We start from the raw sequence: 27,974 nt of genomic DNA on the forward strand, positions 1-27,974 counted from the left end.
CTGTCCACACATTAAAGTGCTCGCTAACGAGGGCTTGTTCATCATCGGCGAATACAAGTCATCACATAATCCTATCTCCTGTCTTCTCATCCCCATGGCAGGGAGAAAGGCTCATTTGGGCCGCCAGTGGACAAAAGAGTGCAAACAAGGCAGGGCGCTTTGGCTGGAAGAGTTCAACACTTTTAAACTTGACCAGAACAATCGTCTCCTGGGAGTTTTGCCTCTTTTTGACATGTAAGCGTCACTGAGGGTATCTGTTAATATGTCACTAAAAAGACTAACTGACCAAGAGCCTGTCCTTTTAAAATGAATTTTTCTGCAGAGCAGTAGAAGTAATGATATGTTTTAAAGCACTATTGCAAGGAGTCAAACCTGGCTCAGGAGGCTTACGCTCTGCCAGTCTTCTTTGTGGACTTCTCCCAAGTTTGCACACCACAAACACCGCTGCCCGCCACAAGAGGGCACTGCAGCCAAGCATTTTCCCCCTCCACCTTGATCTCTTTCTACTTTCTGCTGCTGTGTGGCATCCCATACTGTAAGCTGATAAAGACAAGACAACCGATAGTTGCATCAGATAAAAGGGAAGGGAACACGCTCCATAGGGTTCAAAGATTCTTAAACACTTATTATCTGTTTGATTCATTCCTGATTGCAAAATATTTTCAAATCCCCCCACAGGGCAGGCAACCTCTTACTGCAACCCCCCTCACACACATCAAGACACATGCACACATACACAAACACTTTTTGTGTCCTTGTGTTTCTATTTACCCGAGAAAAGAAGGAGTTGTTTGGAGGGGGGTTAGACTGCCACTTTGTCACAATAAGACAGAATCTTTGGAATTCACAACCCCCCAAAACCGTAAATACAGCTTTCCTGTAAAAAAAAAAAAGAAAAAGAAGAAGAAAAAAAAGGAAGTACAGATGAGCATTTTAAAGAGTGACTGACACAGGAGTGAATACATCTGTATCTAAATAAAAGGGTGCAAAAAATGAAAGAATGAAAATGTGGTTTTTTTTCTACGTGTGTGTGTGTTTGTTTCCCTTCCTGTCTCCACGGGGCAATGTTCTGGCAGTCACAATCGGATGAACAAGTTTTTCCTTCCACCATTGTTGAGTCTCTAACACTCGGCTATGACTCATTTCATACCCAGTAATTATGTTTGGGGGAAAAACAGACTTTAATTCTCTTTAATTGTGTAAAGCTGAGAAAACTGCCGGCTGAACGCAGACTGTAATGTGTTTAACCTTGGGCACCAATATCCCCACATTCACCACCACAGTGTGAGACCTCAAGATAAAAGATGGCAAAATAGGAAATAGCACAAAAACCAATGAGCTAGATGGAAATATTTATAGTTTTTCAAACTTGTTTTCAGTGTTCTGCACAGGGAGTTTTTCTTTTCTTTTTTTTTACATTTTTCATTTAAAATTCAATCAGAGGAACAAAGCAGACACGATCAGGTCACTTTTAATTATTTTCACATTTAAAAAGGAATAATACTAATAATAAAGTCAGCCGGCAGTCTAATTGTTGTATTGCACTGTAGTAGACCCTGTGGAGAGAGCATATCTGCAGTGCATCTCAAGAGTGCTTCTGATTACTTCCTCTCTATTCATCATTTTGTCGTCTGGCCCCAAGGCATCAATAAACAACTGTCATGGATCCAAGTGATGGCAAATCAGTCAGCTTTCACAGCACAAAGCATCTAATCCAATGTTATTGTTCATTACTTTATCATAATATTAGTATTATTATTATTACTACTATTATGTCTGAGTCCGATTAAGGAACCTCATGTTTGATCATGTGCTGAGTTTCAGGTAAAACTGAGTTTCTACGAAGGAGATTAGCATCGTACAAACCAGGTCCTATCTCAATCTTTTTGTGGCATAATAAGGTGTGATATACTGTAGTCTATCAACTGTGCCCTCAATGTGTGTGTGTGTGTGTGTCCTTGTGTTGTATGCATAGATAAACACACACACACACACACACACACACAGAGTGATGTGCAATCAGCAGCATCAGAGAGTTTAGCAGCAGTAGCATTGCCCCCGAGGGACCGCTGCTGAGCCTGTGCAAACATGTGGACCTCGCTCCGCCACCTGGGAGCGAAAAGGGGAAGATAATCAAGATCAGCTGCCCAGATAATCTCTGTTTAGGACACTACATGCATTTAGGCTGAAATGTGAGACTACACAGGAGTTGTTTTTGATCCGTGTGTGTTTGTTCAGCATCTGTATCAGGCAGCGACTGGTTTCGGGGGATGAAGAAGTGAACATGGCGGCTGTAGAGAGCAGGAGGGGATGTAAAAAAAAAAAAAAAAAGGAGATGGAAGTGAGAAACTTGCAAGCAAGAAGGCTGAAGTATTTTAGTACCAGCATGCACACTTGCTCAAATAAATTCACAATTTAATAGGACTCTTGACAAAATCTGTGCTCAGAACCAATTTCAAAGCGCCCATTTCGAGGTCAGTCTCATCTCAGCTGTGCTGGGCAGCAATCACGCTGCGTGCACACAAATGATGCTTAACCACAATTAACCTGGAGGGTGTGCCGTGTACTCCAAGACCATTCAATCTCACTCTCATATCACCAAGAAGTTAGAAGTTAAAAGATTGTCTTGGCTCCTCTCTCATCAAGCATCAATAATTGATTGAGGCTTCTGGGACACATTGTGCATTGTGTCTTCAGGGGTGATCAGCAAACAGACCCTTTCGTGTGGGAGGAGAGGGCACCCACTGGTGCTTTGCTTGACCCAACCAATCCTCTATTATTTATTACAGCAAAAAGGATCCCAGTGGATGGGTTAAGGAGGTCAGTCCACATTTAGTGCTTCCTCGACGGACGTCCCCGAGGTTTAGATTGAGCATTTCGCGCTACGCTGCCTCTCCCACACATGCCCTGATTTGATATTAATATCAATCTTCTTTTTTACCCTTCTCTTCATTGAGATTAGCAACTCTCCCCCCTCCCCCCATTTTGACATTCATTTTTGGTCTGAGATGACGATAGTGTGAAACAGACTTTGCTGTCGAAGAATAAATTGTTATATTTGTAAGCACACACGTGTCTAAATAAAGCTCAGGCCTCAAGTTTAGGCCATGCAAATCAACTCTACTCACACATTCAAACACAGACTGATACACACACGCTAATGTTAGAGATGACACATACTGCAATTCTTCCAGATGAACGAGGGAACTGGAGTTATCATATTAAACACTTCAGGCATGATTGAACAATAGCTTTGTTTGAGACATTTTAACGGTTTATAATTAAACAAAAACAGGAAGCCACATTTCAGGACAGCTTCAGGTGGAGCAGAGAGGTTGTTAATTTCTCCAACTTGGACTCTCTCCTCCACAAACTCTGTAGTGGATGTGTTATAGGTAATAAACCCCGCCCCCTCAGTGATAACGTGAGTAAGTGAGTCAAACTTTAAAGTTAATGTGAAATATATTTTTTCTCAAATTTGGATTTTTTGAATTTGTATCTTTGTTGCAGAAGTTTTTAAAATATCCAAAACCATAATTTATCATTTATTTGGGCTCTTTGGACTTTCAGCTGGCGCTGCTCGCTGCTCTAAAAACCTGTTCATTGTCTATGTGTTGCACCAAGCTGAGCGCAGTGCAAGGCCTTGCCATATTTTCCTGACTATTTTTTCGGTCACCTCGCAACATGCGCAATTGCTTTATGCTAGTGTGCATGTCTGCCCTGCACTGCCCCACAGCGAGCGCAGCGTACTCTTCATCCTATCTGAAAGGCCTTCTCTAGCATGATTGTGCTTTTGTGAAATGATTGTCATGCTGGAAATAAGCCTTAAAGCTACAGCATGCTACATTATTCTGAATCAAACAACAACTCAGGGATAGCTTGCATATGACAAGCCAATCACTCTGCGAGGAGGAGGAGGTTTGAGTTGTTTGGCAGCAGTCAAGTTTGAATCTAGATTTGTGTGGCTAAAATGGATTTTTAATTCGAAACATATTTAATACTGCCACAATTTGTACTCTTTATATGGGTGAGAGTCCTCCTTTAAATGACCCTTTGTGACATTTGTTTTGTGAAATTCTTTTGAATTAATTTCTCAGTATTTAAGTCCTTTTTAGTTTGAAGTTCTCTAAATGCAATTCAATTAAAAATGTTGATCATAAAAAGAAAACAGCCTTACCTGTCTGTTGGCTAAATGTTAGCCTAAAGGCCTGTGGCAACATCCGCAACAACACCATATCAGTCTGTCCTGTCACCCCACCATTGTTCCGCTCTGACACCAGCATCCCACCCAGACATAAGCAGGGTCAAAGTCCAAACCTCCAACACTTACACTGACACTAACAAATGTCATCTTAACATGACCTTGGGCCCCGAGGCTAAAACAATGAGGTGAAACACCATGGCCTCTGCCCGCTTCCTAACACACTTTGTGCTTGACAATAATTCTGTATGAAAAGTTACCCTGCGAAAAACATGCACAAAACCATCCATCAAAGGCTAACAAAGCTGAGGCCAAAGCACCGCGAGGAAGCCAGAGAGAACAAACCTTTAAGACGCTTATCAGCTGATGGAGGAAAATTACACGGCTACAACCCTGAAACATTTAATTAACAGTTTATGTGCTATCATGCTATATCACATCTCTGCTGCCACTTCTCTACAGCTGCCCTAAACACCTTGGGCACTTTGCAGGAGGTTTGATACCGAACACTTCTTTCTCTCTCACATGAAGTTGATTTCTGTGTCAGATATCCTCATTTCAGAATACAAGAAAAAATCGTAACAGCTACAACAACTGAGAGGGCACAACAAATTAAATTCACCTTCAACAATGTGACAGATTTAGAACATTTTCAGAGAAGAAGATCCCTTTAGCTTTCGCCAGTGATCACAATCAAACTGTGTCCCTTTGTGTTGCAACGTTTTCCTTTTGTGTGTGTGTGCGCGTGTGTATGTGAGTGTGTGCTTGGTAAAATTTGTGTTGCTGGGTCACCTTGAGCGTTTTGGTGCACATGGCATGAGGGTCCCGCCGCTGTCTCTGGCGCGCTTCGCTGAGTACTTCCTCAAGCGCGACACTCCCACTCCAGCAGGGATTTCCACACACCAACGGCTGAATCTTCCTCTGGGCCTCCATTGCTAACCATTAGCGGCGGATTAGGAGAGCGGGTAAACGGAACAGGAAGGGCTCCAGGGGGGCTAGCTATCAGGTGTCTCTCATAACTGACGTCCTTAGATGACCATCCGGGGTTAGAAACAACCTCAGCACTTAGTTTAAACTTGCTTAATAAACTGTGTCAATAAGTAGAATTTAATGTAGACTTAGGTAAAAGGTGGGCATCTTTTTCCATGTCTCCTAAAACTTCTAAACTCCCCTGTCTGAGAGTCTGTCTGAGAGTAAACACCTTCCCACTCTCCACTCACTTCTTTCCTAGCATTGACTGTGCCAACATTAGCTGAGCATGAAGGTAAAGTGGGAGGTTAAATTTCCAGTCATGGCATCGCCCTGTGTGCCAAAGTTAAAACTCTTTAGTTGGCTGGCAGGTGCACTCAAATTTAGAAGCACTGATTTTCACTTTGTTCTAATTCAGTTGGGACAATGCCAAGACATTCTGTAAGAGTCAAATATATCTGACAGAATTTGGATCAGGAGATATATTGACTGTTTTGTGAAAGTCAACTTGATATATTTGAGGAGCTGCCAGACAGGTCAATACAATAGATAATAAAGAGACAGGTAGCAGGTAGTTAGTTAGTACAACAAGCCTTGTGACATATTTCTATTGTTATAGGTGAAGGAGGAGGACAAAGAGGAGATTCATTTTCATACATCTACTGACTTAAGAAATGTAAACAAAAGTATTTGGCAGCTTATATCAAACAACATGTCATTTTCCTATGCCAGCTACAACAACACACATTAACATAATGCAGTTTCATATAACAACAAAAGTTAACATCTTGAACCAAATTTCAGTTTAGAAACAAGATTGAGTTATAAAAAAAATATTTGAAACATTTGTTCAGTATGTTTCTAGCATTTTTACTTGCACTAACTTTTGTGTGACAACCTCAATGACACTAACATACTGTCATGTGTTTCAGACATTATGAGGGACCTGTTTATGTAAAGGTGCTTATTTACACAGCCATGAAAGTATTTCTTTATTTCTTGTAATTGGTGAACACAAGGTCATTATTTGTGCTCATTTCAGCCCTAATATATTCTCCAATAACTCTATTTGACTCTTTAGCTGCAAAACGCCTTTCTGTATTTGTCCAATCTTTGTCGCTAGTCAGGTAGTACCTAGCAGGTTGTCAGAGGGTTTTGGTTAAATGTCATATCTGTTTTGTTCCAGTCGGTTGCTGATTATAATTCGCAAACAGTAGCTAATTCAAACATCTTTTTGTTGTTTATCTGGCAACTGCTGAATATGGGTCTAGTTTTTAAGATACTGTTAAATTTGTGAAAGTCTGTTAAACCGAGCAGATGCATGATCAGAAACAAATGCAAATGCAAAAACACAAAATGCCATCATTACCAGCAAACCAACTTCAGTGTATTCAGTAGGTGATTTATCAGGGAGGTGTTGCTAAAATGTCTGTAAATTATGCTGACAAGAGCATTTAAACTAAAATGAGAGGGATGCATATGTTTAGACATCAAAACGGTTAAAAGCATGTAAAATGAAAACAATGAATTATAAGATGCTACAGTTCTCGGCTTCAATGAGCTAAAGAAAACGGCATAGCTGGTTGATAATCCTCTGGCCTCTCACATCACACAAAGCCATCTGATCCTTTTACAACATAAACAAATAAAGATTGTCGCTCTAGCATCAGTGGAAATCTTCTCCTTCGCTCAAGAATTGGGTCAAACTCTTAAAGGTGAAGTCAATGACAATATTTGGCTTTCAAGTAAAAATAAAAAGACCTTGAGGATTTAAAATATATCACAACATCTAAACGTATACTGGTTCCTGTACACCTAAGCAGAAATCCAGGTAGATCTTCAGCAGCAGCTAACATTGATGCCACATCAGGATCCTGCAGGCCTCGCAGCTAGAGGCTACTCAGGTGTAACCAAGTGAAACTGAACGTTGAGCCTCTATTTGTCAACGAGACAAAGGTCTGGTTTTCTCACTGAGGTCACAGTTGCATGGAGAAGAAAGCCGGACCCCGCCAGGTAAATAGGATGTCATTGTCCTGCAACAAAAGCATAGTCTTAACCCTCTGACCTCATCAGCTTTGGGGAATGCTCCTCTATTCTCAGTCAGTCATCAGAGAGAGCAAGCCGGCCTCTTTTCAAGACACTGCCCAGACAGCACTGGTATTACTCACCTCAGGGCCTCTGGTGCACTTGCAGAGCAGGATACAAGCTATGTAACTTGTGGCTATGTTGGTGTATTTCTTTAATGTCGAAGAGCTTCATAAGATAGACACACAGAGAAAGACCTTAGACTTTGTGAAGAAAATGCATGTGCAGGGATATGCTTTGATGTAAAGATAATCAGATAAGACATTGTAATTTGCGTAACCTCATAAACCATGTATAAAAAGAAAACTGGGATACCATTTTGCTTTACTAGAGCTGAGACACATTTTTGAAGATTGCACAGGCAAAAAAAAACTGCAGAGAGAGACGAGCTGCCTGCTGCTTCTCTGTTCCTTAACTGCCCCACATTTCCTGCAAAACCCATCAAAACGACTTTCAGAAAAATGCAGTATCACTTGTTCTGTGATCACGCTAATCTGAACGCTTTAGCAGATTGAGAGCTTGGAGTGCTGAAAGCAAAGGCAACTCAATCTTAGAATTTAAAAGGCTTTTTTCCCCTCATACAGCCTGCAGCCAAATGGCACTTGTGTTCTGACACGGCACATAAACACACACAAAAGAAGTTATTAGCGTAGATGCAAATCAAATTACTAGCAGTGTAAACTGCTATTCCTCCCTGCACTTGGGCCTGTAATTACTCTGGCTTATAGGACTATAATGAATGCTAATGACACACTACTGCAAGGCCATCAGCTGAACACTTGTGTGAGGTTGGGTGATTTTCACTTAAGTTATGAAAGACCACTTTGGTTCACTTTCGTCATTCATTACTACTCTGTGCAAGATTAAAGAGAAACACATTTTAGAGAACAGCACAAACTGGGAATGTGTTTCAAGAGCAAATCATTTAAAAATTAAAGGCCGTAATTGGATGCAATCGACCATATCATATATAAAGCATATTTTTGCATTTCAAAAGGGATTACAAATTCAACCACACAATGAGTCCTTGTGGAAATGACAACAGTTGCACATGCCTCAAACAAGAATCTGTCAGTGTTCCTCTCCAAATCTCTGTTCACTGAGCGATTATCTGCTTCAGCAGCTGGGAAATCAACATACAAACAACATACAATGTAGAATATATCTACACATATGCATGTTAACTTCAAGAATGTGGTCAGTACTTCTGGGTGTAATACATCAATAAGTAACTACAAGGAACCAAAAACGATTTCAAATGTTGCACATATTTAAAACTGTGAAAAATAAACTGGCAAATGCACAACATCTTAAAATGTTTGAAGTGATGTGCAGTTTGAACCAAAGACAACAGTTGTCCACGATTCATGAGTATGATATGATGTACCACCTTATGAAGGACGAAGGCAAATGAACAACTATATTTGGGGGGTATTTTCTATCTATACACACATCAAACGAAATGCAAATCGGCAATGGACGGATGGACGGACGCCGAAACATAATGATCAATTTTTTTTGGGATGGTCTTTGTTGGGACCCTGTGTTGTAAAAAAAAAAAAAAAAAAAAGACCTTCATGACAAAAAGCTTCACAAATTCACCATTTGACATACAAGAATTAAAGCATAAAGATTTAGTGACCACCACACCAATGGTTGAACTTTTAGTTCAAGTGCAAAACTGATGACACAACTGACAAAAACCCTGAAAAGGTACATGAAATGTAGACCAGGTGCTTCATATTCCCAAAAGAAAGTATTTCAAAAGTGTCAGTTTCTCAGCCTTATTATTTCTTTGCATGGCTAAGAGGCCATTATGCCGAGGGTTTTACTGTCTGAATTAGGGATGTATATGTTTAGACATCAAAACGGTTAAAAGTCAACCCCCTTCGCTACTTACCACCAGAATTAGACATTAGAAAAATACGGTTAAACTAATTATTATTATTTTTATATTACGGCCAAATGGTACGCATAAACTGCAGTGCAGCCACCCACCACAGTAGCCACAGACTGTTTGTAAATCTGGTTAATGGTCTTGCTCTCCCCGATTTACTACCCTGATGTAAACAAACACAGTGAACGGGTAGCATCTTGTAGGCGCAGCACAGGTTTTCTTTATCCAGAAAACTGATATTAATAACAGTCTGCATCCTTCACATCCTTAGTCTGAACTCTGCTTGTCACATCTGCAGGACTGTTAGTTGTACTTACTAATATATTCTTAGCATTTGTTTCAAACCCTCTGTGGTTGCAATAAAACACATAAAACACATAAAACAATTAAAACGTTGCATTTAACATCTAAAAATGTTTTAAAATATTTGTAAGAAATGTGAGAGACCATTTTCTTATTCTGCATTCCTGAATACCTTAGTTTAACTTATTAATCTTAAAGACAGATCTGACAACATTGTACCACGTTTTCACCCCGCTCTGTCGAGAATCTGCTTATTGATGATGTTACAGACTTACTGTTATATCAGCCACAACCTTTGTATGACTTTTCCTCCTTACGAACAGAGGAGCGAGCTGCAGCTCTCCATCGACTGCTTGAATAAGGAATTTCTGTTGACCTGAGCTAAAGGTCAGCAGTGCAGAAGAAATGCTGCAGTAGAGAGAAACCAGGACAGCTGAAGTCTGTGTGGATGACAGAGAGATAAGGAGTGTGAGGATGAGGAGCAGGTCTGCATTCTGCATCGCTGTTTGCTACAGGCATAAGTGGAGTGAGCACAAAGGGGCAGGGGCCATGTGGTTTTTACAGCACAAATACATGCTGGAAAGAAATGTAGGATTTCCTAAGAGAAAGAGTTAAAGAACGTCAGCAGGAAAATATAAATGTTATTTTTATAGTCAAATACAAAACCCCTCTAAAAAGCTAAGGAGTCCCCCTTTATCCATACTTTCTCAGTTCAGTAAAGGTCAGACTGGATGTTTTTATATTATCAGCTGCAAGACTACAGACATATAGATATGCAAGTGACCTACTGAATGCCATAACCTACTGTACAATGTTAGTTGCTTAGTTTTAGTTAGTTTTCCGCCCAAAGTGAAAAGCAGGACTTATTCTGTAATGCAATCACAACTACATCTTGAGTTTTGATTCCAGTCTGTCAATATGTGCTTTAAAAACACATGACAGTCAAGAAGAAAAGCCAGGTACTTGTAGCTTTTGACAAGCTTGGTTATATTTCCTTGGTAAGTTCAAATCAAGGGTACGTTTGTTGGTACTTCACTTAAATGTGAAAACAACATGAGCTTTGTTTTATCATAGTTTATGGCCAACTTTAGTTCCCTTAGTCGAGACTGGACAACATTGAATGCTGATTGCATAAACTCAAAAGCTTGTGCAACAGATGATGAAAAAACATAGATGATAGTATCATTAGCATAAAAGTGATTGGCATGGCATTTGACAAATTTTTACACAGATTATTGATATAAATGGAAAATAAAATAGGTCCTAATATCGAACCCTGGGGCACCCCCTTTGAGATCCTGCCTTTTGTATGCATTGCTTTCTATTTTACAGATAGCTGTCAAACCATAGTGCTGCTCGCTTTGCCAATTTGATGTAAGATGTTGATCAAAAATCTGTGATCAACAGAATCAAATGCTTTTGATAGGTCAATAAAAAAAGAGCTGCATAACATTTTTTTTTACCATCAATGGTTTCGATTATGTCATATAAAACCTTAAGTGCAGCTGTAACAGTGCTATGTCATTTTCTAAAACCTGACAGATATTCAGAAAGGACATTGCTATTCTCCAGAAAGATCTTTATTGATTACTTACGATTTTTTTAAAACCCTTAGGCCAGAATGCAAAGTTTTGAAATTGGCCTGTAATTATTTACAATGGAATGGTTACCTCCCTTTAACAGAGGAAGAACAAAGGCAGATTTCCAGACCTTTGGGATTCCATCACTGATAAGACTCAAGTTAAAAATATGTGAAAGAGGCTCAGCTATAAAATCAGCAGCCAATTTAAGAAAGAACGGCTCGAGTTTATCAGGACCTGCTGATTTTCTTGAGTCCAGTTTCTTTAGTGCTCTTTGCACCTCAGTGCAAGACACTGGCAGAAATTAAAAAGAACGATCAGTTTGACGGTTAACCGTAGATAACAGTGAAGCATTTACATAATTTGTAACAGACTTTCCTAATTCGAGGTGCAAAGAGTCAAATACGTTTAAGGCTGTAGAGAAAACTACATGTCGCGTATGTGACATCACATCATCACCCTTTCTCACAGTGATTGACATTGTCGATCTAACTCTACTCTCCACATGCCCCGACTTGTAATGGTTTTCACCTCTCTCAATGCTATTATCCAGTCCTTGGAAGAAAGCAGTGAAGTGGAGCAGAGAAATCACCATGTCTGTACCACCAACGTACCATGTGAGTGTTGGACGTATATAATTTACGTCGAAAGCAGCGAAGAGCTGTAGTTCACAAAGCAGCCTCACACAAAACCTACCATTATCAAACTTCTTTGCAATAAATATTGCATGAATATTTGGCATGAAAACGTATCTTTAAAAACCACAAATAACGTGTGAAATTCATGGCAGAATTCAAACGGGACCAGAAAATAATTTTGATCTAGCTGTAGGAATACATGCATCAGAAATTCATATTGAGGTCCGATGTAACGGAAATATGTGGAAACCGACTTGAAAATTCTTTGCCATAGAAATGCTTTACAGTTTTGGGTTTTGATTCCACCACGGCATAGATGTTGGAAGGGGGAGTTGGTTCTGTACGGTGAAGTTAAATTAAGTCCTGAGATAACTTGAAAATGCAAACGTGCTGGATTTAAGGCCCATCATGTTTTATTCTTCTTTACCACATAGGGTAGATATAGTATTAATATAAATGCTTGTTCAGGTGCAAAGGAGTTTAAAACAAAGCATATAGAAAAAAAACAGATAATTAACCAAAAGCTTATTCAAAAATTCTCATGTTTTGTTGGCACTTTTTATTTGCCCCTGCAAACACAAAACTTAAGTTGTTCCAGTTTCAGCTTGGCTTTGGTTGATTATAGAGAATTTAGTGTGTTTACTAAGAACAGCTGACAACGGAAGCATCACAACATCTGCGTCACTACCAAGGAACAGAAAGAGTTTTTTTCTCCTCACCAGTGGAAAAAGAATTCAGAGTAAATCTCAGATCAAACAAGAAGCTGAAAAGTTGGATCTCAAAATAAATAGCCAGCGTCAAAGGGCCTGCGGGTAGGAGAGGGAAGAGAAGATTGTCTCAAATGAAAGACACCCCCTTGAAATCCTATTGAGCTATTTTCAGTGCACTGTTAAAGGTCAGCATGAGCCCAGATCATAGGACCAGAAACATGGAGCAAAGATAAAGGGCGCAGCGAGAAATATATCAATTACGCCCTGACATTTTCCGCAGAGACAAAAGAAGATGTATAAAAACGCCATGATGGTGAGATGCTGCGCCCACAGCAGCCTCTTTAAAAGTCACAGACAGTGCGGGACACATGTTTGCAGCATATTTAAAGTGTCTGAACACTTTAAAATACTAAACAGCTTCAGCAACATACTCTCAATTAACAAAAATGTTCACAGAACCAGAGCATGGATTTCGCCATAAACCTCATACAGCTGGTATCTTTTTATTTGCTTTAAGTTCCTTTAGTTTCTTAATCGTTTTAATCTTCTGTTCTCTTGGTCTGAGCTTGTGTTGTTGGGTTCTTGTTTTGCCTGGGTTTTTATAATGGATCTTGTAATGGTCGGGTTGGGTCTGTTGGGTTTTAGATATTTGCATTTGTCGTGTTCCTGAGCTTGTTTATGTTTTTGTGTGTTTGATTTGTTCTTGTTATTGACGATTGTAAAACACTTTGTAAACTTGTGTTTTTAAAGGTTCTTTATAAACAAAGTTATTCTTATTATATTATTATATGTTTATCTTAACAGGCTGTGGATTCATATAATTTGGCCTATTTTATTCAAGTTTCAGCCTCAGCTTTATGCACAAAGAATCTCAAACATTTTCATCCTTCATTACTTTCTCATGTTTGACCAGCAGGTTGTTTCGTCTTAATTCCTCTGAGTACAAATTGCATCCCAAATGAGCCGAGAGTCTGCAGACAGGATTCAGTTGTTTTACAGAATCTGTATTTTACAATTTGTGACAAAGCAAACGAGCAGGACAAGCTGAGAGCTCAAGAATGCGAAGCATGAACATGCCTCTTGCTTGCTGGTGTTTTCCTTTCAGAGATGAGTTCAGCAACTTGTCCTGTGAGTGAAACCAGAATGCTGGCTTAGCACCGAAAAGGAAGCTGCAAACTAGTGAAGATGGCGGGTAGACGAAGGACCGTGTGGTTCACCTGGAATGTGGAATAGTGGGAGTACCTGGTGGAGTGTAGCAGGAAGAAATTAGGAGTCTGCTGTAACTCGTGAATAAATATAGCATATTTACTATTAATGATCGCTCTGCAGGTTCAATGACATTGCCTACATGTGCCTACATGGTACATGTTTTACTTCCTATAGATAGTCCAGTGTTATGAGCTTCTCATGGTACAAAGGGAGGACACATCAAAAATAAAATAATCCCAAAAGGTTGTTGGTGTTGGACACACAATGATGTGTACTTTTTAAAGACCACTCCAGAATAAGGATGGCTACAAGGCCTGGCCGATAAACGTTAATGATAATTATTGTGATATAATATTACTCAATATAAATATTACAAATATAGGATAGATTTAAACCAGTAATAACATCAGAAGACATGCTAGGCTAAAAGGTCCACAACACAAACCTTTTCCACCATTCGAAATAATGTCACCCGATAGAACACACTGAAAGTAAGACATAACCAAATGTCCCAAATGAGTGTCAGTGAACCCTCTGTAAGCAATGGGCCAGGAAACCTAGAATGTGTTACTGCTGTCATATCAACGTTTGCAGCAATGTGCACTGAGCTAGAATGGTTCTGAAATGTTCCTCTGTTCAAGTATTGTTTGTCATGTTCAGACAATAAAGCAGGTTAAACCATAATGAACCATCTCTTTTCTACAACTTTCACTCAGGAGCGACTGCCCTTACATTTAAAAGAAATAATGATTTGACACTGATCGTGATAATTATTGATAAGGACTCATTCTTCATCATGACATCATTGTTTGTCATATTGCTCAGACCTCATGAATACAGAAACTTCAGGCTAAAGTAGAAGTGAGGGCACAAAGTTATTGTGGGATAAACTTGGCATTCAGAATCAAAAGGTTAATGATCTACTTTTCATTATGGATGGTTTTGGCTCTCATGTTGGTTTTTGTAAGTATTCGCAGGTTGTTTTGCATTAATTAAATCAAAAGCTCTTTCACTATTTTCACTTGTAAACCATCAATGGTGCAGGAGTTGGAGATACAAGTGTTACATTTCATCACATCACTCTGAAAAATTCCTTCTTACACTTTTTTGGCACTCCACTGCATGCTTTTTGTTCATTCATTTGTCACACACAACATTTATGACACAGCTGATCTAGTTTTGACAGAACACGCTGCAATTATGGATTTCACCAAAGCAAGTGACACACTGGATTTGTCAGCGATCGTTCTACATGAGTTCAGCTTTATTTAAAGGGGCGGCATGTAGACTTTTACCAGAAACATTTTTAAGACAACACTTTCTCACTCTACAATCATGACATACGGCAGCTTGTTCAAGGACTTAACGTTTAAAAATATGAAGATCTGGGTCTCTAGAGAGTTTGAACACAAGGGGCTCATGGGAAAGTTACTTATCATGTTTAGGTTTTAAAAAAAGAGCTTTGGATGTTCTGAACTAAAAACCTGTTTTTAAGTTGTTGCATTGGTTTAATTCATGAAAAAGATCATGGTTTAAGTTTGAACAGGTGTAACACTGACTTATCCTTTAGTTATGCTACCAACAAAGGTAACTTGTGTCCTGTTAGGTATAATGTTGGTTACAAACTGACTAAAATAAAATTAAATGCAGGGTTGGTCATTTTCTCCAGGTACACTTTTTAAGATTTTGTTTGAAATTGTCTTCAGGTCTGACAGAAATTCAAAAATGTCCTCTGAAAAGGAACAAAGAACATTTCTCATCTGTAAACTGGTAAAAACTTTGGCCAATGTCTGCCACAAGGTACCAATCTGATGACCCAATCATGCCTCCCTGCTCGTTCTCTACCCCTTGATTGTTTTAAATTCTGGTGGAGCCTGGAGAAGCAACCCGACCTAACAGATAACAGAAAACCAGCCCATGTCTAATATATACTGTAAGTGTAAGTGAGTGACAGGTGACATGGCACGCCCCCTTTGATTTGCAGATCCTTTGGGATGAATGCATACAGTCCACAGGCTAATGACTTCTATGACAACGCTGTAGCTCTATAGACACGAGACATGCTAATTAACAAACTTAGCACTTAAATAAACTTCAGAAACTACCCCAATCAATATTTTTTAGTAAAAAAATATTAAATTAAATACATTTTTTCTGCATTCATAATCACTGCAATGCTAATTCTGTTCACACTACCATTATGTGCCAGCATCAAGCTAACAAACTTACAAGAATATCCCATTGAATAGATAGATAGATACAGTAGATAGATAGATAGATAGATAGATAGATAGATAGATAGATAGATAGATAGATAGATAGATAGATAGATAGATAGATAGATAGATAGATAGATAGATAGATAGATAGATAGATAGATAGATAGATAGATAGATAGATAGATAGATAGATAGATAGATAGATAGATAGATAGATAGATAGATAGATAGATAGATAGATAGATAGATAGATAGATAGATAGATAGATAGATAGATAGATAGATAGATAGATAGATAGATAGATAGATAGATAGATAGATAGATAGATAGATAGATAGATAGATAGATAGATAGATAGATAGATAGATAGATAGATACTTTATCGATCCCGATTTATTGATCCCGAAATTCAAGGCATCCAGTAGCAGTATACAGACAGGTAGGACACAAGACACAAGAAAAGAAAGCCGCCCCCCCTTTTTGTGGTGATTGAGAGCAATGATGAAGCCGTATCTGAAAGCAGAAAGTCTTACCTGACTGGATTTAATTGGAGGAATATTTGTGTGGGACCAGCTTCTTTGAGTCATGTTAGGCTGCAGCTTCCACTCGCACGTGATTGAACCACTATGAGGATAATTATGTTTATTATCTCAGCCCTCTGTCACCACTCAGTTAAACGCAGAGTGGATGATTCCATTTCCGACAAGACACTCTGAAGTTTGTGACATGAGGAATGTAACATTAGAAACAATGTGAAATGAGCTGAGCAGGTTGTATGAGGTTCACTATCATGTCAGGTGCTGAGAGGTCCCTGAATTTAACATCATTCAACAACACACAGAATCAAACATCTCTACAATGATGATATCTTTTTCATCTGCTGCAACGCGCTGCCTCAACTATTTGCCGGCATAATTAGTTGGAATAATCAACTGTACTGCTGTGTGGTGATAACAGTGTGTTACAGTGCACATCACTTTGTGTTACTAGAGACTGAATAGGGAGTTCAAAAGAGATCAGCTTTGATTCAGTTCCTGGGCTCAGGTGAATCAATACAGCAAACCGAAAGACACAAATGAGGCTTTCTGTAAATAAAACAGCATTTCACATAACTCAGTCGTAATATATTATGATCAACTTTAAAATAATCTGTCTGAATATTAAACAGCACTCAGGGCCTTTTATTGTTTAATGTGATACCTCAGTTCAGGGTGTGCCTGTAACTTGGTTTCATTGAAAAAACCCCCAGTTGAAACAGACAAAGACAAACACGAGTTACCACCTCAGACGAGCAGCAGTGCATATAATCAATAAAACATCCATGGATCTGTTGACAGTAATGTTCAGTATATGTCTACAGTGTGATGAAACTAATAGGCTGTCAAATGTTGAAATACAAAAACAGAACACGTTTTTTCTATGACAAGTTTCCATAACCAAATTGTTGCCCTGTGAACTTTGTAGTGTGAGGCATTGTTGTGTCTTGTTCTACAAGTCAGATTTTGTTTTTGTTTCACCAATCCACGATCTTGACCTCACCTTAACTGTGTGATGTTAAAACTTAACAGTACCGACAGAAAAGGCTGGAGCAAAGATAGTCTGTGGTTATATAGCACCCCCAATGAACAGAGGCTGTCGTCCTCGTCCCAGCTGAGTTTTTATCACACCACTCCCTCCTCCGAGCATTTCCTGTTTCTCTTCAGCCCTTCCATCTAAACAAGGCAAAAAGCCCCCAAAACTAACTTTAAAAAGCTCCATATTGGCTCATAAAAAGAGGATTTTGACATGCCAGATTGCACATTTTGCAAGAAAATGTGTCTCTGAAAGGATTTTGAATAGAATTAATTCATATCAATCATTGAATGACTTGCCAAGCATCTTAAAACTCCTGTGAGGAACTTTTGTTTCTTTTCGATGTTGGCACCCCTGTGGCCAGAACAATACTTCTTTTCTCTTTGCTGATTTGTTTTTTGGCATTCACAAGTTTTTTTGACTTTCAAAATTGTATCACTCACTTTTTTAAGTCAGTTTTTGTCAATGGGCTGTTGACACCTACCCTGCAGCAGCAATGTCACACATGAAAAATGACTATCAAAAATATTAAATGTAAGTCCTGATAGTCTGGTTTGCTATTTTAGGTCACATAGAGACATCAGTATTAAATTCAATCTGTTTCGCGAACAGCTAAAACTCCTCACAGGAGCTTTAATTGATAGAATTTGAATTAGAAAAGGTAATTCATGTCCTTTCATTTCCCCTCAAAACGTATTACTTTTAATTATTTTTCTAAAAGACTGTTTACATAACTAAATCTTTTCACTCTGAATATAATAGATTGAGAAAGCTATGAATAACCAAGTCAGGATTAAATGATGTTGATATTGTTGTGAATGATGTAGATTTTGCTCAACAGCAACCACTGTGGCCACAAAAGGCATTACAAGATATTCTAGTTAGTCTTAAAAAAAGTAATTCTCTAAGTGACTCAATGTTTGATAAACTGCAGGTTCTGCCTCAGTTTTGCAGACATTAGCCACAATTAGCTGCCGATCACACCGGATCAAGTTGGGCTGTCTCGAGTAAACTCTTCAAGTTTTTTTATTGCACAAGGTTGCATATCATTGCGTGTTATTTTTACTTTTAACTTCCAATGCAAGGAAAGTTTAATTTTTCCTTCAAAAGCTACTTTGAAGTTGCTTTACAGGATTTATTACATTCATAACAGGTTCGTGTATTGTATAAACTATTGAGTCATGTCTAGTTTTGAGGAGTTTTAAAGACCTCCGACTGTCATCAACCTGATTGACATCAACCAGTATTTTCTCCTTTTTTCCTGTTAAAAGTCACAATTGTTTTGGGATTATTTTGTCAAACAAGTAGCTAAAAACTTGCATAAAATAACTTTTTTTAATAGAGAAATGAAAGATATGCTAGTCAACTATCCCACATCCCTTGAAGAAATAGAGATTAATTTGAAGGTAATCATAAGTGTGAAAATTGCTGTTATCTTCTCACTATTGCTTTGACTGCTAACGGCCTGTCTGGCTCTGAAGTCGTCCCGGTAATAAATATTCATACACCTTTCAGGCTCTTTGTTGTGTTGACTACCTTCCATCAGTCTGATCTGTTGTGGCATGAGAAAAAAAACACACAAATGAAGGAAATAAATTAAGTAAGAAAATCTAGGTAAATATATAAATAATGATGACAATGAGGGAACGGGGAGAAATTTGGAACATCAAAGGCTCCTGTATCTTTGCAGCATGTAAACAGTGCGTGCCTTCAGTGAGAGGAAGAGCCCCTTTTAATGATCCTGTGGAAGATTGCCACATCGACAAGCATCCTGTAATAAATAAAATTAACAAACATTTCTGTAGGGTCTTTTCAAAGGGAAAGAGAGCCCAATGTTTTTTATTCAGATAAGTGGTCTATACATCCCCTGCTCCTTCCTGATTAGTCTAATCCAGTGAGAAGTGCGTGCAGGGTTTTGATTGAGTCAGCCGTCGAGGACCCCGAGGGGAACCCTCCTGATAAGTGCCTTTACCTTTCACCTCCAGAACCCCACGCACGTCGCTTCGCCATATCCCACTCCCTCTAATCTCATTTGGCCCAGGAAGACATGCTCAGGCACAAGAAGCTACGATTAGCATCCTCTTTACCCAGGGATTCCACTGGCTTGGACTGCCAGTGCTGCCCTCAACCTGAGACGCTGAAGGCACTAAATCAGCCAGGTGCTGCTGTGTGTGTGTGTGTGTGTGTGTGTGTGTGTGTGTGTGTGTGTGTGTGTGTGTGTGTGTGTGTGTATCCGCCCTTCATGAGTGTGTGTACGACAACTTGATATCAAAAGGTGTGTTAGCTCTGTTTAGATTCTTTGTTGTGTATCAGCTTGGATTGTATTGGCTGGCCTTTTTTTCAAAGCGTGTTCTCCTTTATTTCAAGACATGACCTCAAAGTCAAATCCCCCGAGCAGAATCACACAACCAACAAAAAGTTTGAACATACATCAATCACATTCTTAAAAGTATACTTGAAACTACTGTTTTTATTATGATTTTTTTTTAATTTGTTCTATTATAGTTACACTAGATAAGGTGGCAGAAGGGAGTAAATTTTTTTTGGGCTTTATCAGATAGGACAGCTGGAGACAGACAGGAAACGTTGGGAGGCGAGAGCAGAAGAAGGCATGTAGCAAATTGGTGAGGTCGGATCCAAACCCGAAAATGCTGCCATGAGGACTGCCAACATGGTGCGTGCGACATAGCTGCAAGGCCATTCGGCGCCCTGTCAAATTTCAGTTTCATTAAAAAAATACAAGTGAGCTTCAAAAGACTCCAACAGTAATTTGTGTGCAATCATGCAATGGTTAGTCCTCTTTATGTCACTGAACCCCAGGATGCACTAACATATCACCTCAGCTTTTATGTGCCAACTATATTTAAATGATAAATAAAAAAAAAAAATGTTTTCCATTTTTGCAAAAATAATTTTCACACTTTCTTTAAGTAAGTTGATCGAAAGGCTTCTTTTGTCCAGGAAAAAGTCTGAAAGGCAGAGACTCTATACTACTGTCATCGATGACAATAAAACCCAGCAAATCCTCCAACTTCAGAGGATACACCCGTCTAATATTCAACTCTTCCGTTTGAAAATCTGTCTGAAAACACAGATCAACTGTTTCAATAATTTGGGAATGACTTTCTTTCAGCTCACTTATCAACAATTTAACTTATCGTTGCAGCTTGATTACAGAGCTGTGTCTTGCGCAACAGTCAAAGTCTGAAATATTAGTGTTTACCATTTAGACCAGCAGGTCTCAATTTGTGGGTCGGGTTCCAAAAATGGATTGTAAAGGCATTTTTAGTTGGACGCAAATTTGTGCCTGAAAAAAAAAAGTAAATCTTTGAAGCTCTTTTTTCATCAACGTGTATGTTTTGTTCTCTTTCCTCTGTAATGTTTTCTACCATCTGAGTTCCAAAGTGTTTTGTTAAACAAAGCTGATTGGTTTTAAAATGTCAGTAATTTAGATGGAGTTGGTGGTGGGTCCGGAGGCTAGACCAGTTGAGAACCACTGGTTTTGGACTGTGGTCACCATCAGCAACACATCGGGCAGGCGTGATTGTGTCGTCTTTTTATTCAGCCTCCACGCACAATGATCTAGTTTATGACTACACAATGATGCATCACTTATCTTTGTCTCTCCACGAGTTGTTTGGAAAAGATCTGTAGGAGAGATTATTGAAGAAGTAACCTGTGATTAAAGAGTTTTGAGTGAATGAGAGAGTCTCATACAGAGTCTCAGTATGGATAACATAATGTTGGAGGAACTCTTCATGTTCTATGAATAAATGCATCACAACGCCGCCTTGGTGAGTTCAAACTCCCGAGAACAATTGTGAAAAATGTCCTACATGTTAAAAAGAAAATTAAAAAAACAATGCTGTGGTTTTTCTGAGAAAAAAGACAACAACTTTATTGGTCAAAGCAGTAAATGGATGAACGGCTAAAGTTTTCTCACACTTTGCAACATATGTTCAGCTTTAAACTTCACTTGAAGTCACTTTCAGCAACACCTAAAGAGTATTCTGAATGTCCTTGGATGCACACTGTGTATCTTCTATGTGAACCTTTCATTATTTGTTTTTTTATCTATTAGTCAAAACACCTTTTAATCATGAAGAAAATGTATGCTTAGCATTTGGCAATTCATTCATTGCTTTAGAAGACTTCACAAGGAAATGCAGAAGGCTGATGTATGAAAAAACGAACTTGATGACCCAAGGAACTTCTGTAGAATTAATGAGCAAAAAAAATCCTCCTTCTTCTGTGTGATTTGATGTATGGAAAGTTTACAAGGGAAGAACATTCAGAGAGTTTATGATCAACAAAGACAGCACAATAACTCAAACATTTCATCTGTGTTAAACTGAGAACACACACACACACACACAAATACAGTCACACAAACACACCAGGGCCTACTGTAAATTATGACGCACATTTTAATGTACGGAAGGTGTCTGAGCGAGACGGGGACAGACAGTAAATATGCATGAGGGAATCAAACAGACTGATAGTTGCTGTGAGTCTATGAGTGTGCATGTGTGTGTGGCTGAGTGTGTGCCCTTGTGTTTTTGCCTGTTCGGAGTTTGATCACAGCATAAGCAGCTCTGAATCTGCAGCTTCTGATACTCAAATATTGTCTGTAAATACAATAAAAAGAAAAAAGGGGAAAGCAGGGCTGAGCAATGAGGCAGCTTTGAAATAATGTTAAGCTGAATGCACAAGACTTGTTTGGTCTGTGCTTAGAGTGGTTCCCAACCATGGGGGCCAGGTCCCCTGCAAGGGACACAAGAAAAATCAGAGGGGTCACAGAATATAGAAAGAAAACCCTGAACCCTGCAGACTATTATACAAATCACAATATGTATTGAACCTCACTGGAAAAAGTTGACACCTTGCAGTTTTCAAGCTTTATGAATATGTTGTTTAAGAATGGGAGATGAAACAGCTTCCGATGGCTCTGATCGTGACTCAGTGGAGTTTGCAAAGACTTTCAAATGGGGGACACTTGTAGACATTGCTTAATTGTGGGGATCATGAGATAAGACCATTGGAACCAGTAGCTTAGACAGGAAATTTCTGCTTAATATTGCTTGCTGTCCCATTTCTCTCCTAATTTAACCCAAAACTTCAGAGCGAGGGACCTTTAACTGGCACTACTGACATCAATGCAATATTTCCAATATCAAAGGTAATAAAAAATAAAAATAAAAAATGAATAAGAAGAAGGATGATATTTTTCAATAATGACAGGAAAGATAGGTGAGCTTGAAGACAACCAAGGAAAGATAAATTCTTATTATGCTTAATTTCTGTCATAAAGTTAAGGTCTATCTGCTAAAATAAATACATGATTTAAAAAATGGAATTATTTTTATTTTAATGCAATAATTTTCAATCATTTTAGTATTTCGAATTTTAAATAAAAATCGATGCTACTTTGGTGAAAATCTAAAATAACTAGCATCATATGATGAACACAATGTGTGTGGTGGCTCGGTGCATCAGTGTGAGCCCGTGATTTTCAAGGTTCAAGGCCTTAAGGAAGGGAAGTTACCACGAGCGATATTAATGATTGTAGTCTGAAGTCTGAGAACATTTTAAAGTCATTATACAAGTAAACTTTCCACGCGCTCTCTCAGGTGTGGAAAATGAACATGAGAGCACGTGCGCTTCTGAAGTGAAGCCTGTAATATTATCCTATAGTGATGCTTGTCTATGTCAGATGAAGTCCAGAGAATTGAACATATAGGTCCACGTGCATGCGTGAGTGTGTGAGCGCGCGATGAATAAATAAAATAAACACACACGGTGTGTCTGAGGAGAAGAAAGTCTGGGTGTAAATCACTTTTCCGTCTGGCGCAGCACATTAAACAACCGTGGCGTGATTCCTTTTCTCTCAGCTCATCCGTTCCCTTTCTTCTTTATCAGCTCGTTCACCATTTCATTTCTTTCAAATGAGAATTCAGGGACCCCCAAAATTCAAGCCCCCGCATCTTCAAACAACACAACTGTACGGTTTTACTTTTCCTCCCGTCAGAATCCTATCCCTGATTCAATTTTAGATAGACCAGGATTTAGCCAGTGATGATTTTTTTTTGGTCTTTCGGAGACAATATTTAATATGCTGGAATGAGATCAGTTTTTATCCCCCTAAAAATATTTCTGAATATATGAGTAAATTCTCGCGTTGACACAGGCATAAAATGGAAGCATCTTTGACAAGCGAGCTTGTATTTAGCATATAATTGTTCTTTTTTTCTGTCTTTATAAAATCATAAAGAGAAGCAACAATGACAGTCTTCATCATCACTGGTATTTTGTTCTTCCTCTTCTCCTCGAGGGGACTTTTTCCTTTTGATTTAGGAAATTAGCACGTCTTATACAAAACCACATTCTCAACAGCCACTTATCAAACTCCATTTACTGCAGATGATTTCAGGGTAACATTAAAAGACAATAATGTAAATGACCCATGGCTTTTTAATTAAAACGGTCTTGTCCCCCATCCCCTCCTCCTTCCGCTTTTTTGTTTCATCTGTTTTACATTTTTTTGGACTTTAAGTGTTGTGCAGGGGAAAAAAAGTGAAGGCGGCTCTTTTATTCGGTGTCTCCCTCCTCGTTGACTTTTATCAGCAAATGAAGCATATAAATGACCTGAAAGCGCAGGCTGTCGCGTTAAATTAAATAAAATAAAGAACAATTATCCTCTCCTTTTTCTCTGATCTGCCGCGTAAAAGGAGTCCTGGAGAGATAAGGCAGATTGAATTCTCTCTGTTGTGCTCCAGTAAAAACGTCAAGGGGGGAAGAGTTAAAGAGAGATTTAAACCCACACCCCCCTGCTATAATTTCAAATCATAATTTCCCTCCCATTATACCTTTCACATGCCGTTTATCGTTGGGGTTATTTATTTCAGGGCGGTGTAACAACAGTCAATTTCCGTGACTAAGATGGATAATTACAGGTAGTGAGTGAATCCGCAAAACACTTAAAACATCTTAAATAAAATATATTAAAGAAAACTGTGATTGAAACAACGGGTTTGTATTTAAAAGGAGGTTCGCTTCATTCTCATAGTGCAAAAAAATATAAAATAAATAAAAAATAAAGTCCTGGTCTGCTGTTCCTCCTGAAAGTAATTATAATTGTCTCATTTCAAAGTTGAATTAGGACGCTTTAGGGGTTTGATGTAAAACTTCACATTCGGTTCAATGAAGTATCACCCTAATTTACAGCTCCAGATAAGGACTAAGTCTGTCATAAAAATCAGCCTCGTCCTCCTCCCCTCCTTCCCTCCCCTCCTTCCCATCTTTCCTCCCCAGGATTGAAATTGCACCTTGGGCAATAGTGCAGAATCGTGAATCTTAACTTCTCTCAGCATATGTTCCTGGCAGATAAGTAAACAATTTGGATGTGGAATGAAATTTTTAATTAATAGTACAGTCGTGCAGATGAGGGTATATGTAGGCTGCACCGCGGTGCGTAAATCCTGATCTCTATTAACAGAGGACGAAAACTGCGCAGAATTCACACTGAAATCTGTAAATGTTTGTTTAATAAATGGCGTTGAGTGTTATTTTCATTTAGTATTATCTTAACGACAGTCAGGCCTACCATTCTCAAGTTTACACACGTTTAAACACGTGTGAATGACTTGGTGATAAAAGGCTTTCAGCGGAGTTTTGGCTGCAGCTCCTTTTTTTCATAAAGTAAACGCAGAGACATTTAAAACCGCACTGTGGTGCGCTGCTTTTCAACGAGCCAGTGAGTTAAGAGAGAGAGAGAGAGAAGGAGAGAAAAAAAAATCAGTTCGCATTCAAGTTGTTCCATTAGTTAAACCTATAATTAAGAGGAAGGCTCCCTCCTTGAAGTGATTAAGCAGTCAGACAAGTCGGACGGGCGGAATCCCTCCAGGGAGGCCTCTCCTCTCCTGAACTGTCAAACATCAAAAGATCACAACCGGTTCATCCCACAGTCACAAAAAACACCTTCACCGTGCTGCACTGCACCGCTGAACATGTCTCAAACCTGTTTCGAACTATTACAGAGAGAAAACAGCAGCCAAATGCGGAGGTAATTAAGCATTGAAGAAATGATCGGAGTGAAGGAGCTTGACAGCCTGAAAAGCCACATGCGAGAGAAAGGGATTGATCAGGAGGAAGAGGATTATTGTTCTATTGTGAGACGAGTTAGTTAATGATCAGTCTTTAGACCATCATCTGTATTGATGAGGCTGGGATCAGTAGTGGACGTACATTTTAATTTAAAAATACAAATGTATTTTCTAAATGAGAAATAAAAAACGAACAATTTAAGCGCAATTTAAATTGTATCATTTTAAATATTGAATTTGTTGTAGCTTTTTTTTAAAAAAACGATTAAGTTTGAAATGTTATTCTGCCAGGTATAACTTCCCCGCTGCACGTGCACTCTACTCCACTATCGACGTCATCTGAAGCACCAATAACCTACAAATACAGGGACATTGATAGCGTTGAAGACAGATTGTCTTTATTCGAAATGCCTTTGTTCAGCAATTGAACAAAGAGCAGGAGGTATCAACCTTCTAAATACATAATCCTTTCCATAACATGACAGGTTTTTAAAATTACCATCTTGGATGATAACACACATATTAACTCCTGGAATTCAAATAGAAGTTATCCTTAAAAAACAGAAAACAAAATAAAAAGACGCGTGGGACTATATTAGCACTGAACCACAGGAAAAATGCAAAATTAAACATTTGGATGTAAAAGATCTTTTTTTTCTTTTCGTCTTCTTAAATAGACCGTCTTGTTTAATGTGCCACTTTTTTTTAAAGATATTAACAATATGACCCGTATATAATCCAGCCTAAAGTTTCTGATTTTGACCCTGTTCCAGGACATCAGAATAAAATTACGAATGCCAAAATGTAGACTATAGGCCTATACAGGAGTAAGAATGGTAATTGTGCAAGCCAAATTTTGAAATTAAAAAGTACCCTATCAATAATCAACACAAATCAGAATATAAGCATTGAAATGTACACAATAAATAAAGTTAAAGGCCTCCTTTTCTGGCTGCCATAAACATTATAACATATACATTTCTTACAGTTCAGGGCACCGTCCTTTACACCAAATCCAGCTCCTTCTGCTCAGCTCTGGAACTTGTTGGATTTCTGCAAAAGTTAGTTTTTTTCTCCCTCTCTTTTTTCCATAACAAGTCCAAGGCAGTTAACACTGTTCATGCCTTTTAAAACGGGCGCGCTGTCCGTGTTATATTTACATGCATTTCAGTATTCAAGTGAATTAGAAAACAGAAAGAGTCTTGAGGGTTACATGGCAGTGGCGTGTGCGGATGAGTATGGGTCTATCCCAGTCTTGGTCATACCTGGAAAAAGTATGTAGGCCACCGGGGGCTGTAAACTGGACGTTGACCAGGCTGAGCAGTTACACGGGACCACATAGCCCGGGTTTGTGGGCGACGGGTGGGTGTGGGTGTGCTGACTGGGACACCCAAGGGTGCCGAACGCGCCGTTCTGGTATCCCAAGGAGGACGCGTACGGCAAAGTGCTGGTGCTCAACGTGTGGGGCATCTCTGTCATCTTCTGGATGGCGCTGGAGCTGAACTGGCTCGGGTCGAGGAAGGAGTACGGGGTGGACGTCGGCGGCAGAAACGCTCGCGCTTTCTCCGAGTGGCTCAAAAGAGAGTCCGCGGCCGACATAGGGAGTCCCTTCAGGTGGTCGGTGTCCCCGAGGTAAGGCAGAGGAAAAACATACCTGTCCTTCTTGAGCAGGTTCTTGGGTTTACGCCGGGGTCTGTACTTGTAGTCGGGGTGCTCCTTCATGTGCTGTGCACGCAGCCTCTTGGCCTCGTCGATGTAAGGTCTCTTCTCGGACTCGGAGAGCAGTTTCCATTCGGCGCCCAGTCTTTTGCTGATCTCAGAGTTGTGCATTTTGGGATTCTCCTGAGCCATTTTCCTCCTCTGACCCCTGGACCAGACCATGAACGCGTTCATGGGTCTCTTGATATGATCAGCAGGCTTTGACATCTTTTAAGAAAGTGCGCTTTTATCCCCAATGTTAATGACGAGGAAAAGTTCTTGTCGGAAGAAAGGGAAACTATTCACCTGTCCAGATGCCAGATACCAGTCATGCCACGTCTGGGATGTTCTGAGTCGGGAAAAGAGCGAAAATCAAATAGAATAAAATAAAAATCCAGCCGGTGATTTGCTTTCTCCCGAGTTAAAACACTGATGCGCGTTCGCTCAAGTCCAGTAACAACTCTCTTTCAGACCTGAGGCGAGCAATATAGAAAGAAAACACATGCAAGATGCACACACGTAAAAAAAATCCTCAAAGGTGAAAGCAATGTTCCGCAGTCAGTTTGCAGGAGTCGTAAAAGTGTGATTTTTTTCTGCGACACACTCTTCCTGTCTCTGTCTGAGGTTTGTCGTCAAGCACCTGGCTTGGAAATGAGCGGAAGAGCGTGAATACGAGCCAAAAGCGGTGAAGTTCAAAGGCTGGGCTGGTTTGGTTTCTGCACGCAATCTGACATAATCTGCAGGGCGTTCACTCACCAACCTGAGCGCCCAATCAGCACGAAGAGCGCCT

At 39.3% G+C, this 27,974-nt stretch overlaps 1 protein-coding gene and 1 long non-coding RNA gene across 2 annotated transcripts in view; both read right to left on the reverse strand.

The window, feature by feature from the left end:
- Positions 1-6,690: 6,690 nt before the first annotated feature.
- LOC306827839 overlaps positions 6,691-27,974 on the reverse strand; it is a 160,178-nt gene continuing 138,894 nt past the window's right edge. Inside the window, exon 5 of the long non-coding RNA XR_013779676.1 lies at positions 6,691-7,203. This is a non-coding gene — a long non-coding RNA (uncharacterized lncRNA). The remainder of the gene's footprint in view (positions 7,204-27,974) is intronic.
- On the reverse strand, positions 25,700-27,953 carry sox14 (SRY-box transcription factor 14). The gene has a single exon (XM_079351517.1). The coding sequence runs from the start codon at positions 27,410-27,412 to the stop codon at positions 26,696-26,698; it is 717 nt and encodes a 238-aa protein (XP_079207643.1). The 5' UTR covers positions 27,413-27,953; the 3' UTR covers positions 25,700-26,695.

This window comes from Symphodus melops (genome assembly GCF_947650265.1).
Source record: "Symphodus melops genome assembly, chromosome: 8".
In the NCBI taxonomy this organism is placed as follows: Eukaryota; Metazoa; Chordata; class Actinopteri; order Labriformes; family Labridae; genus Symphodus; species Symphodus melops.

Coding starts and splice junctions, on each gene's coding strand:
- sox14 (XM_079351517.1), bottom strand. CDS start 27,412: ATGTCAAAGCCTGCTGATCATATCAAGAGACCCATGAACGCGTTCATG.